The sequence below is a fragment of the Urocitellus parryii genome, chromosome 10 (assembly GCF_045843805.1).
Source record: "Urocitellus parryii isolate mUroPar1 chromosome 10, mUroPar1.hap1, whole genome shotgun sequence".
Taxonomy (NCBI): domain Eukaryota; kingdom Metazoa; phylum Chordata; class Mammalia; order Rodentia; family Sciuridae; genus Urocitellus; species Urocitellus parryii.
The window spans coordinates 90,099,618-90,112,399 of NC_135540.1; the positions used below are offsets into that span (position 1 = coordinate 90,099,618).

Consider the following 12,782-nt stretch of genomic DNA (forward strand, 5'->3'; position numbering starts at 1 on the left):
AGTAAAAACATTAAAAAGGAGGGGCAATCTCCAATGTCCTGCAGTTACTTCTTTCCCAACATTTTACATGCAACATTGCAAATGTGTTTATTCCTGTCTCTCCTTTTAGCAAAACAATAATTTTTTCTTTCTGTTTGTATACAAAGTATATTCATACCAATTTGTGTTTTCATACATGTACTTTTGGATAATAATGACCATCACATTCCACCATCATTTCTAATCCCATGCTCTCACCCTTGCCCCCCCACCCCTCTGCTCTATCTAGAATTTGTCTATTCCTCCCTTGTTCCCTTTCCCTACCCAACTATTTCAGAAAAGCTTTTGAAATGAAGTGGGGAGCAAAGGAGATTTAAAAACAATGATTTATACTCCATCCTGAAATTTCTATAGCACCAATTTCAAAAAAAAATGTTATATACTCACTGTCCAATCTAAATTTATATACACGCTTCAATTAACTTTATCTCTCAAGGAAACAAGTGTGTAGGGATATAAATAGCTAAATTTGTATGGTCATATCTCCTTGTAGGTATATCTATGGAAAATAATCTGCAATTTTCCTTTAGCATAACAAGAACAAAGAAACACATCATCAAGCACCAGAAATTTACAAAATGGCCCTAACTTTCTTAATCATGTCACTGAGCACCAAAGCTTTCAATGATGACAAACTGACCTGTTTACTTTTCATTGTTTAAACATCAGTTAGAATAGCACATGTGTATTTGTAGGAAAGGTCTATCTGTAAACTTACAATAATATTTTACCAAGGAATGGTGTTTAAATGTAAAAAGATGACAAGGACCATTCATTCACACAAAAAGCTATAAATCTGAAAACTAAAATTTATCAAACAAAACATTTTTCAAATGAACAAAGTTATGCAGCTTTAAAAGGTACAATATAGCCAATGTTAGACTAATTTACACAATGGAGAAAAATTATGTGATATCTGTAAATTTGTGTGTGAAAAGAAACTATTATGGGAATAATTCTCTCTTCAATTAAACAATAAATTACTCGCTTCCAGAAGTTAATTTATGTTACATAAACATGCCTCTTAATCTAAATATCCCCAGACTGGAGTAAAGTGGATTTCTGGATATTCTGAGTGACCCTCATTCATTTTCTAGGTCCCCAACTCCCTAGTTAGCCTATCCTGCTGTCAGCCTCACCAGACCACCTCTTTCCACTGTTTCCAAAGTCCTCCAGCAACTTTTCATTCACTTATCATCTTTAAAGAAACTATAATACACAGGAAATGATTATGAAGAAATTGGGTTTTGAAAATCAACTTACAGAGCTTAAGCACACTAAATTCCATCCCCACTTAAAAGCTATCCTAGGAGACCCTTGCTACAGTTATTACTCAGAATATTTTTATACTGCTTCAGAGCCAGCAACATTCTCCTTAGAGTGATATTAGCAATAGCAAACCCTCCTCTTTTAGAGTTTGATTCAGAAAACAGATGACAATGCATTCGAACAACATGAGGGTAGCACTAGATAACCAACCAGAGTTAGGGTGGGAGGCAGTAAAAAAGACAGTAAGACTAACTTGTCATATGGCAAGTAACACCACTCTGAAATAATCCAGAGAGCCCTTGTTGATGGAAAAGTCTAGGTTTGAAGTCTGGCAGGAGTCTCTTTTTAGACACCCTTATGACATGAACGTGAGTTCCAAAGCATGACTAAAGGTGTCATCTCAGTATTTACAGACAATCCAGCTCATTCTTCCTCATAGGAACAGAATCAGAATGTCAAGCAATGCTAACAGAACCAAGATGCCCCCAAAATAGGATTTGTCTTGATTTCTCCAGTGTTTAGAGACTGAGGTTCAGGAGGGTTAAATGATATGAACATAAATGTGGCACAAGAACTCTTTGGCATACATACCTGCCCAACTAACCTAATCCTTGGCAACGATTAAAGGTGTGCCAAGCTATAATTTTCTTAGACATACAGTTTTTCACCCCTTGATGGTGGGCATGAAACGCCCACCATAAACGCATGTCTTTATCTTTTTTTTTTTTTGCAATTTACATAAAAGTTTTGGAACTTGAATGCTCCATGGGAAGACAAGCCACATTCTAGATACATGTGACAGGCAAAAGTACACCTCTTTATTCTTTATCAGGCACAATGGAATGCCTGTTTCTCATCATTATTGCAGAATTAAAACATGGCTCTGGCTGGGTGTAAGAGAGAATATAAAAGAAAAAAAAGGAGGTGTATGAGATTTAGGATTCTCCACTTGGCAGAACTATTAGTCTCTGCAATGGCAGGAACAGGGTCTTCTGGTGTGTCTTTCATGGTTCTCCTTCTTCCAACAGGCTATCCACCACCTGCCATGTGCTCTGCAGGCACTCAGTAAATGCTAAAGGAACCAGAGAAGATGAGCCCAAATGATACTAGGTCCACCTGTCAAAGGTCAACAGCCGTCATTGGTCATTTATTAAAGATAGCAACCAATTTCTTCCAGCATATGGCTTTGATTTATGGAAGCCATGTGACTGTTCAAAGGCAGATTATTTTTATTTCAGTACTTGATCCTTTGGTTAGCACTACAGTTTCCATTCTGTGGCTCACAATTTTGAAACAGACAGGTGATTTATTATACACATTGCACTGGAAACTTGCTTTAAACTTCGCGACGCTTCCTGAATTTCTAAGAAAGTAACTATTTTCACCACATCTTGACATGTTCCTCTTCATGATACAGAAATTTTTAAAATAATCTCATATAATGAATATTTATATCTAGAGCTTAAAACAATTTATAAGGTGAACTATCAGAAGCCTCTTTTCTGATTTATTATATTAAATATTCACAGATATAAAAGGGGAAATACTGTGTGGATGTGTGGTTTTTTTAATAGCTACTAAGTCACAGACACTTGGATACCTGGTTTCTCTGAGGAGCAAACTCCCTAGTATTTCACAGCAATGCAGCCAGCTGAGCTCTGAGGTGTGGCAGAATCAGGAGCCACTAATGCTCCAGGCCACTCTACTTGGGCTTTCACTTTATTCCAGTTCTGATCAGATGATTCCAACTGTGGAACAGTGGGAGCAGCAAACAGCTGGCAGACAGGAAACGTGAAGTCTAGACTCTTTTGCCCCCAGAGAGCTTAGGACTCTCAGTTCACTTCTATCAATTTTAGTTTCTCCAGGTAAGACAACAACAAAAAAGAGAAGAGGTAGGAGAGCAATGGACTCCGGAATCAAACATTCCTTTATCTGACATCCAAACTGTACCATTTCTTTGATCAATGACTTTTAAGGAAGATTCTTAATCTCCCTGAAAAGGTTAGTGTGCACTTGATCAGATAATGCATATAAAATGCTCAGCATGGTCTCTGATAGATGAAACCCTTTTTGAACAATAATAACCACATGCATAACGTACTTATTTGGACACAAGATGAAGAAGTTGGACTAGATGATCTTCAAGAACTCTCTAGGTTGCTCAGGAAAAAGAGCATGCCTTACAGTAACAGATACCTGAGTTTAAATCTTATACTAGTTACCTCTCTAAATTCAAATTCTCTCTTCTGTACATTGACGGCTCCCTCACAGGATAGTTACTTAGATTAAATGATACAATGAGGTATAATGCACTCAGAAAAAAACCTAACACAAAGCTGAGGCACAATATAATGGTTTCCTTTCCTTTGTTGCTTCGTATAATCTTTTCCCCAGCCAATCTCTAGTATTTGTTTTCTTCAAGAGAGGAAGAAGATGGAGAGAAAGTTAAAAGGAGTGGCATAAACAGAAAAGATGAAAATCAGTCCTCAGAGAGAAGTGGGGGATAGCTTCTAGATCTGCAAGATTTTCCAGAGAATTTCCAAATCAACAGAAGCCCTGGGGAGCAAGGGCAACTCCGTGGCCATCGCCAGTTGCTCCTTTCATCAAAATTGTTGGTAATAAACAAAATAGTTTATTTTACAGAAGTAAAATCCAAACCCACATCCAAACCAATTTGTGAAAATACTTTTCTACTTTCATGAGGGTATGAAATTAAAGAAAGGATGGCCCCTGGTTTTCAAAATAGCCTCCCCCCCCCAAATTAGGACAAATCCCAAAATAATAAAATCAAGCATAAAAGAAAATCAGACCCTAGGAGCAAGATTCTAAAAACATTGAAATCCAACCATAATTTGTAATACTAGCATTCCACATCTTTGGGCTACTTATGACGATGGTTGCAAAGGGCACCATTTCCTACCATGGCTGATTCAAAACAACCGCAATCAAGAGAATAAAACATTAAAATTGGAAAATGTATGCTGTCAACATCAACTTTACTGAAATTTAGTATCTTTATATAACACTGAAGAATGACTTGTTGTTTTGTGTCCCTTTTTATTAAGGCCCTTATTATTTGGGTTAATATTTGCAACCTTGTTTAGGGAGGCTGGGTAGTAATAACAGAAGGGTGTGGAGTAAAACCTAAGAAGAAAGTGCTGAAGTTGTCCAAGAAAACAAAAGATTTTAAATTTCTTTTGACAATTTGCAATGCAATCAAGTTTGGAAAATAAAATATCTCAATGGCATTCAATGATAAAGCATTCACTAACATTTTAACCATTGTGACCAAAAGACCTGCCAAGAACAATTTTAGAGGAGGAAAAGTTTATTTTAGGGCACATGGTTTCAGAGGTCTGAATCCACAGACAACTGGCTCCATTGCTCTGGGCCTGAGGTAAGGCAAAATATCAGGACAAAAGGGTGTGTCAGAGGGAAGCAGCTCAGGACAGGACACAGGAAGTAGAGAGAGGGAGTTCCACATGCCAGGGACAAAATATATACCCCAAAGGCATGTCCCAAATGATACACCTCTTCCAGCCACACCCTACCTGCCTACAGTTACCACCCAGTTAATCCCTATTAGGAGATTAATGCACTGATTAGATTAAGGCTCTCAGGACCCAATCATTTCACCTCTAAACTTAATTTCATTGTCTCACACATAAGCTCTTGGGGGACACCTCATATCTAAACCGTAGCAGAAATGCTTTTTGCTTATATGTTACTAGCTATCAAAGGAGAAATTTTAGCTCATGTTTGTGATGATTTATATCATAACTGTGCAGCATGTTGAATAATAAAATTTAATTTCTCTAGATGAATCTTTGAATCCAAAGTTTAGCCAGAAATACCTAAACAAATAAGGCAGCCCAATGCCGTTGGGAACAGGCAGTCAGATCTCAATCACCTGCATGAGTTTTGACACTAGGTTCCTGGCATAAGCCAACCCCCGTGGTCAGGAGGGAGAAATGATGCAAGTATCTAAATCAAATTTAAGTCATCTGGGAAGCCTGGGTCTTTTATTTGCTTGTTTGCTTGTTTTTCTGTTTATTTGTAAGTTGTTTTTTTTTTTTTTAACACTAATTCTTTACTCCACCTCAAACAATTAAATCAGGGTCTCTGAAGATGAAGCCTGGAGACTCAGAATTTTTTCAGAGTTCCTCAGGTGATTCTCCTGTGTATTCAAACAACCTCCTCTCCTCCTCCAAAACAGCATCAACAACCAGTTATACAGACCATCCATCCACACTGGGGGAGAAGATTGAATACACAGCCCTCATCTTCAATTCTCCTATGTAATTACAACCTATAAATCCGTGACTTCTGTCCTGACAGATCAAGCCGCCAAGCCAGACAGAGCCATCTACTCTAACGTGCTTTGTCGTGTCATAAGCAGAAATTCTGTTTATACTGCCAGCAGGAATTGAAAAAAAAAAAAAAAAAAGGGAAGACTTGAAAGACAAATATCTCTCTGCTTGAACAAAAGCATGAGCCAAAAACTTTACCAAAGCTTCAACTCCCAGTCAAATCAAATGGATGGGAAAGACACGGAGGCCTTACAGTTTTTATTCAAAGAGATGTGAACATGTATCTGAAACATCAAATGCCAGTATAACATTACACAAAAATCAATTCCAGATGGATAAAAAATTTAAGTGAAAACATAAAAGAACTAAAATATGTGGGTAAATATTTTTCCAATCTTGGGATAGGAAAAGGCTCTTTAAATATATCATGAAGAAACAAAAAATAAAGATTTGACTACGCAAAAATTAAATTCTGTTCAGCAAAAGAAATCATAAATAAGGTTAAAAGACATATGGTAGCTCTAGGAAAAATATGTTTTGTAATACTTCCAACAAGCAAAAGGAAAATATCAGAGTTCTTACACGTCAATAAGAAAAAAAAAAACAAAAAACTAAATGACCCAAAAGGAAAATATACCAAGGACACAATATAAAGAAGTGTAGTCAGTAAAAGTGTGGAAAGATATTCCTCTTCACTAAAAAATCAAAGAAAACTTAATTGAATAAGAATGAGCCAGCCTTTTCAATCCAGTACGGCAAAATGAAAATATAGGCCAAAATTCTATTTGGCAAGGGTATGGACTTTTGGGTACTCTTGTCCATTACTGGAAGAAGTATAATCTTCGTGGAGTATAATTTGAAAGAAATAGCAAAAACTAAAACAAACATATTTTGCTACTTACTTACCCTGAGAAGGTAATTATAAAGAACAAAAATATAGTTAATCACCATAGTATTGCTTATAAAAGAGAAAATTAGAAAAAACTGAAAGTCCAATAATAGGAGATTTACTAAATAAACTAAAGCACACGTATCATATACATGAATAAAGTCATTAAAAATCACATTAAAGACTGTGTTGATGTAGAAGATATCCATGATATACTACTGTTATGAAATAATATGTGTATGATCTCATTTATATTAAATTTTATATACTGATCTATCTGTGTACACAAATATTGTAAAATGTATGAAAAATGTCATGAAAATGTTAATGACTATTTCTGGGTGATGTGTTTAAGGACAAAATTATCTTCTATGTAATTTTTCTGTACTGTTCAAATTTTCTACAATGTATAATTATATCCTAAATAACTGCAAGCTAAACAAAATAATTTTCAAATTTAGCATCATTTGGGACTCCCTCCATCCCCCAAATCACTATCATTTTCTGATCATCAAGAAAATAGATTTGACAAAGGTCTTTCAAATGCAGTAAACAACCAAATACAAATTACTTTAATCAAGGAGTTAAATTCAGAACTTGTACATGTAAAGCATATTATTTCAAGTTTCTCCCTGGTAGAACCACAGCCAATAAAACTTAGCGGTAACTAAGCAATAGTGATTCCTTTCTCCGTCATTAAATAGGCTTATTCATTTTTGCTTATGGAAATAACTAAATTGTATCATCCCAACAGACTCCTTTACTTAACTTTTTGAAATTAGAATATGTTCCTAGAACAGATTGATGTGTCAAGAAGGAAATGCGTTCTGGGTGCCAAAGTACAATAGTCAGGTAAATGGAAATTATTATATGATTCTCAATATAGTAAAGCAATTACCAATTTGCTTTCATCTTGCTCTTATAAATTGCATGTGATAGTCTTTGTAAAGAAGTGTCTATCTTCTCGAGGAATATGTGCACAAGAAATGATACATTTCCAACTTCAGCAGATTGATTAAAAATTCTCAGCACAGCAGTATGTTAAAATAAAGCTTCAAATTTGGAGATGCCAGCTATAAATGTTCCTTATTATGAGACAAGTTCCCTTAAAATGTGCTCTGTTAGGCTCCATAAATATCACAAAATTCACAGAATTCTAAAAATCTTACTGAATTCTTTGGCTAAAAGGTTTGTGAAAATAGGATTATATTTACTCCCGGAAAAAAATTAAAATTACATTCTTCAGTCAGTCTTCACTCTAGACTATGCTTAGTCATTCACAATTAAATGTAGATTTAAATTAAAGTACTTTCATGTATTCTATAAAGCTTAGGAGAATAATTTTTAGGTAACACAAGACTTGACACAAAATATTAAAAAGTATTTTTTGTGCCAATATGTTGCCCATAAACCAAGCAATCCATAAATATTTGTTGATTTAGTTTGATAGCAAGGATCCATCCAGATAGTAATGTGAGTGAAAATCTATAACTATAACAGATTCTGATGGAACCTATTTATACACTGACATTTAACAATTTAATCCAAAGTACCTAAATGAATAGAGCAGTATGCTTGTGTGGCAACCAAGATTACAAATATAATGTAAAGAGCAGGCATGCAGGTGATAGAGACTTTGGTTGTGGAAGGGACATGATTTTAAAACAATGAGGTTTAAAAGTTTTGGATTACTTGACAATATGGCAAGGAGAGCAGAGAATTATTTTTGGTGAGATTGAATGAAAAGGGTAATAAGAGTATTGCACTGTTCTTGGACTTCAGAAAGCATACGTTCCAGGTCTTTGTTGCTAAGCTCAAAGAACAGCAATCAGTTACAAGCCCAGGTTGGATCCTAGATGAGTGTAAGGTCTACTCTTGGCAAAGTGGTTCAGTCGCTTCCAGAAGCCCAAGTTAAGCTATAATTGCCAACACTTAACAAGAAATCTGTGAATACCCACTCTGTAAGCCCCAGAGTCCTATCATAACTGCCTGATGGGCAAAATATATATGCCAAAGTTGGGGAATTCATGCAGTAATTTATGTTGGCAACAGGATTTAATCATACTTGGAGCCATCGTAGTAGCCTCAACTGTTCTTATTTTGAACATAGTTACAGAGGAAATGGTCTACATAGCTTTTAAGATCATCTGCTTCCAATGATATATTATATATACACATATATACATATACATATATATAATCTAATTTTGTATATGTGTGTGTGCATCATTAGCTCTGAAATAAAAGCTTAGATGTAAAATCCTGTCTTCAAGCAGGCAAGACCTCCTGAACAGAAGCTGGCAGAAGAGTTTGCTTAGACAACAGTCGTGCAGTGACTCATCTGTGTTTTCACAACATGCTTCCACCCAGCACCCATGTCTATTTGTAGCCTGACAATAAGGGCCCTATGTGAACCATTTCAGAGCTGTTTGCCTTAAAGGCAAGGACACTGTTCTCAGTTGACTCACTGGAACTGCCTGTGCTTTTGAGAATAACCCACTGCCACATTTATGAATGCATGTGATATAACTGCAGATATCTCAGATTACCCCAATGCTTTTCTGTTTAGTCTTGGTCTAGAGTCTCATGAATCCAGGGGACTTCACCCCCTAAATAAACCCACTACACACCACTACTGGGCACTGAAAAACATTGCATTCATCAACATCCTAGACTGCAAATACCACCAGCATGGGATTCTTATCTATTTTGCTCACCTATTTGTATCCCAGCACTTAAAATAGTCTCTGACCCATAGTAAACACTCCATAAATATGTGCAAAGGAATGAATCAAACTCTTCCATAGACCTGTTAAATGACCTGGATCTTTGAATTAAATCCTTAAAATATTCTCTTGTCCTTCTTGCTAAGTCAAGAAGTCTTCTACTGCAAGGGTCTCAAATTTTTTGTGTGTGTTAAAGTACATACCCTTTCAGTACCTGAGATACTCTTCAACATATTAAACCACCTTACTCCCTAGTCTTTAAAATATATAAAACTATTTGTTGAATTTCAATTCAATAAATGTAGATTAATAATCATTCTTTTTTCTACCCTTCTTTTTCAGTGTTTCTGCCACCTACTTGGACTTCTCAGAAGTACCAAGTTATAGTCTGAGAGAAGGACTTGGCCAATACAGTTCTTAAAGGAATAAGACTTCAGATTTGACAGAAAAGAAAAAAGAACGTTACTTCAGTATTTTCAATCACAGAAACTTTTAAAACAATGTGTTTACAGTTTCAACAAAATTATGCATGGAGTTTACAGAATCTATTAATAAAATTATCAAATTTTGTCTGGAAAATAACTTCATGGGGCTGGGGCTGTAGCTCAGTAGCCTAGGGCTGTAGCTCAGTGCTTGCCTAGCATATGTGAGGCACTGGGTTTGATCCTTAGCACCACATAAAAATAAATAAAATGAAGGCATTCTGTCTATCTACAACTAACAAAAATTAATTATTTTTTTAAAAAACAACCTCTTGTATTTGCATTACTTTGAATTGTCAATTCCCAAGAGTAATAATATCCAGCAAAGGGCTATTCTGATGTACTACTTAACATTCTGATGCCCTAAACCATTCATTTCCCCTGAAATCCTCACATTCTAGAAAATAGCTAATTTCACAAGTAAGGCCTTGTCCAGGTTATATATCATGGTAGGGGAGGTGGTAATCCTATGTTACCTACATATGTTACACAACAGAGTCCTCTACTTTCCCAAGGATACACTTAGATAGAAATCGATTACTATAGGAGGGATCAAAACAGATTTCAATATAACCTGCCCCTAGTCTCAGATGCTGCATTCTAAAGCTAAGTCTTATGAGGCTACAAAGATTTCGATTCAGTTCAGAAAGGCAATATGCTCACACATGGGAAGTGCCACAAAGTCCCCCACCTCAATGAGAAAAATGGCAAAACAAATGTTTAAAAATTAACTGCACAAGAAGGTCTCTGTGCTTTCTGATGGACAGAAAATGGTTTTGTTCTTACGGTCCTCAAAACTAGCATTACTCTTCGAATATGTGGCTACCTGTGTTATCTTCTTCATGCTGGCCTCAGCATGCTTACCCAGTGCTTTCTTTCTTCTACACTTGTTTCCTTGAATGATCTGTTTAATGAATGTTATGTTATCATCTAGATGAAGAATCACTGCCCAATTTGGATACAGATCAAAGTTTATAAAAACTCTATTACTGACATCACTGTCGTAATTTAGTTTATTCACTCCTGTCTTATGAATGAAGAGAAAGTACAGGAGCAGATGGGGAAGACTCTTCATGTATTTCATCTCTGTGGTCCACAAGTTTAGTCTCTAAAATCTGCACTGTAGGTCTCTCATGGGTAATACAGTGATACAAGTTCTTTGGCCAGCACAATGTTATTTTTTAAATGTTGATTGGCTGCCAATATTTAAGTGTCATGAGATTTCACTAAGAGTTTTAATTTTTCAGGTTCTCTGAAAAATCAGAAAATGATATGGGTACACATTTACATGGAAATAAGTAAAGATGAACAGCAAGTTCCCCTTTCCAGTGGAGCATGAATTCTTAGGAGTCATCACAGTCCCCAAGCTAGCCATGTGGAAAAGTCATGTGGAGAATCCTCAGACTCCAGCTGTTCCAGACAGCCCAAGCCAGGCACCGGAATGTGAGCAAAAAGTCATTTTAAGGGACTTCAGCCTCTGATGCCATCTGACTGCAAAGTATAGAGGACCACTCAGCTAAGCATCAACTGCCTGAGCCATGAGAAGAAGTTTAAAATGGTTATGTCAAGCCTCCAAGTTTTGGGGCAATATGCTGTACAGACAGATAAGGGCTATAAGGTATGGGCACTTGAAATGAACAATGTTTAAAGTCATTTCTCCCTTTTTACTCGGGACAATATACATGTTATAGTTTCCATCTTATTTTTTTAATATTTATTTATTTTTGGTTAGACACAATACCTTTATTTTGTTTATTTATTTTTATGTGGTGTTGAGGATCGAACCCAGGTCCTCACACATGCTAGGCGAGCACTCTACCACTGAGCCACAACCCCAGCCCTCCATCTTATTTTTGTATTCAAAAGAAATCTAGAACATAAATGTACCTAGGCAAGAAAAGTGAAGTGGGACAAAAGTAATTTTTGGAATTAGTTACATTAAAAAAAAAAAAGCTGGCTGGCAGCACTTACAAATGTCACATTGCTTAAACCCAAGTAAGTAAGAACAGAGTGTAAAAAGGGCTTGAATCGGATTCTTTTCATGGGACTATCAAACTTATTCACTCCTCTGTATTCATCCTAACACAATGCCTATTTGTTTTAATGACTGGATCAAATAAAAGTAGTTTTGTACTTATTATTCCAATTGATTAGGGGAATCAAAAACATCTTCTCTTTCTGTAGCTATTATTGATGCAAAAGGAAGGCAAACGCCACTTTCAAAGTAACCAAAAAAATTGTGGTTACAATTAATGGTACAAAACAAGCCACACCAGAATCATTATGGCTTAATGAGAGACAGGTTCAGGTATGGAAGAAAAAGCTATTAACTTGCATCCATTAAAGTTGAATTCTACTAGTTACAAATCCCACTTTGAGCAATCTCTCAATTGTTTGATTATTATTTGTTCATGTAAGAGCAAAGGTAAAGAGTAAAGTAATCATGCATTCCCAAAGAGTGTGATGATCAAGTTTAACAGAATATGGTCCATACATTCAATGGAGAAGATCTAAACCTTGTGCACTGCACAAATGTAAGGCAGCTGATATGTGTTTGCCCAAATAGAATTGTAGATCCTCATTTCCTCTCCTTCTTTTCCCCACTTGTGACTCAAGCCAGATTTCATCGAGCTATTTTTGTAATTACTAACATGCTGGAAATACAGCAGCAAGCCAGAAGCAAACTAAAATGCAGCATCCAGCAAAAGAAAGAAAATCACGCTGAGTAACTGAAAGGCCATCTGCTTCTAACTGAGCTGTAGGGGTGAGGAAGACAATCTGGCTGTACTATTTGTGTCCTCCCCAAAACCATACCCACCTGCATGTTGTCAGTGGCATCCCCAAGCAGTCCTCCAAAAGTGATAGCATTAGTTACAGTCGCCAGATAGATGAAGAGAATTGCTGAAAGAGCCTGAATATTTAAAGCATCATAAAAATCACTGGCAAAAAATGGTGCTTTTCTCTTTATGTCCTTAATTAATCCACCACAGAACCTGGGCAGGGAGAAAGCAAACATGTGACCAAGTAAGAAACAAATAAATGACCACCAAATTCATTAAAAGACAAT

The 12,782-nt window shown here is 36.1% G+C and overlaps 1 protein-coding gene across 2 annotated transcripts in view; it reads right to left on the minus strand.

Annotated features, from left to right (window-relative positions):
- The window catches only part of Slc4a4 (solute carrier family 4 member 4), a 319,583-nt gene that overhangs the window by 78,872 nt on the left and 227,929 nt on the right, over nucleotides 1-12,782 (minus strand). For both annotated transcript variants that reach the window (XM_026402584.2, XM_026402583.2), the window contains exon 12: nucleotides 12,534-12,708. In XM_026402584.2, the coding sequence (XP_026258369.2) occupies nucleotides 12,534-12,708 (175 nt within the window). The remainder of the gene's footprint in view (nucleotides 1-12,533; nucleotides 12,709-12,782) is intronic.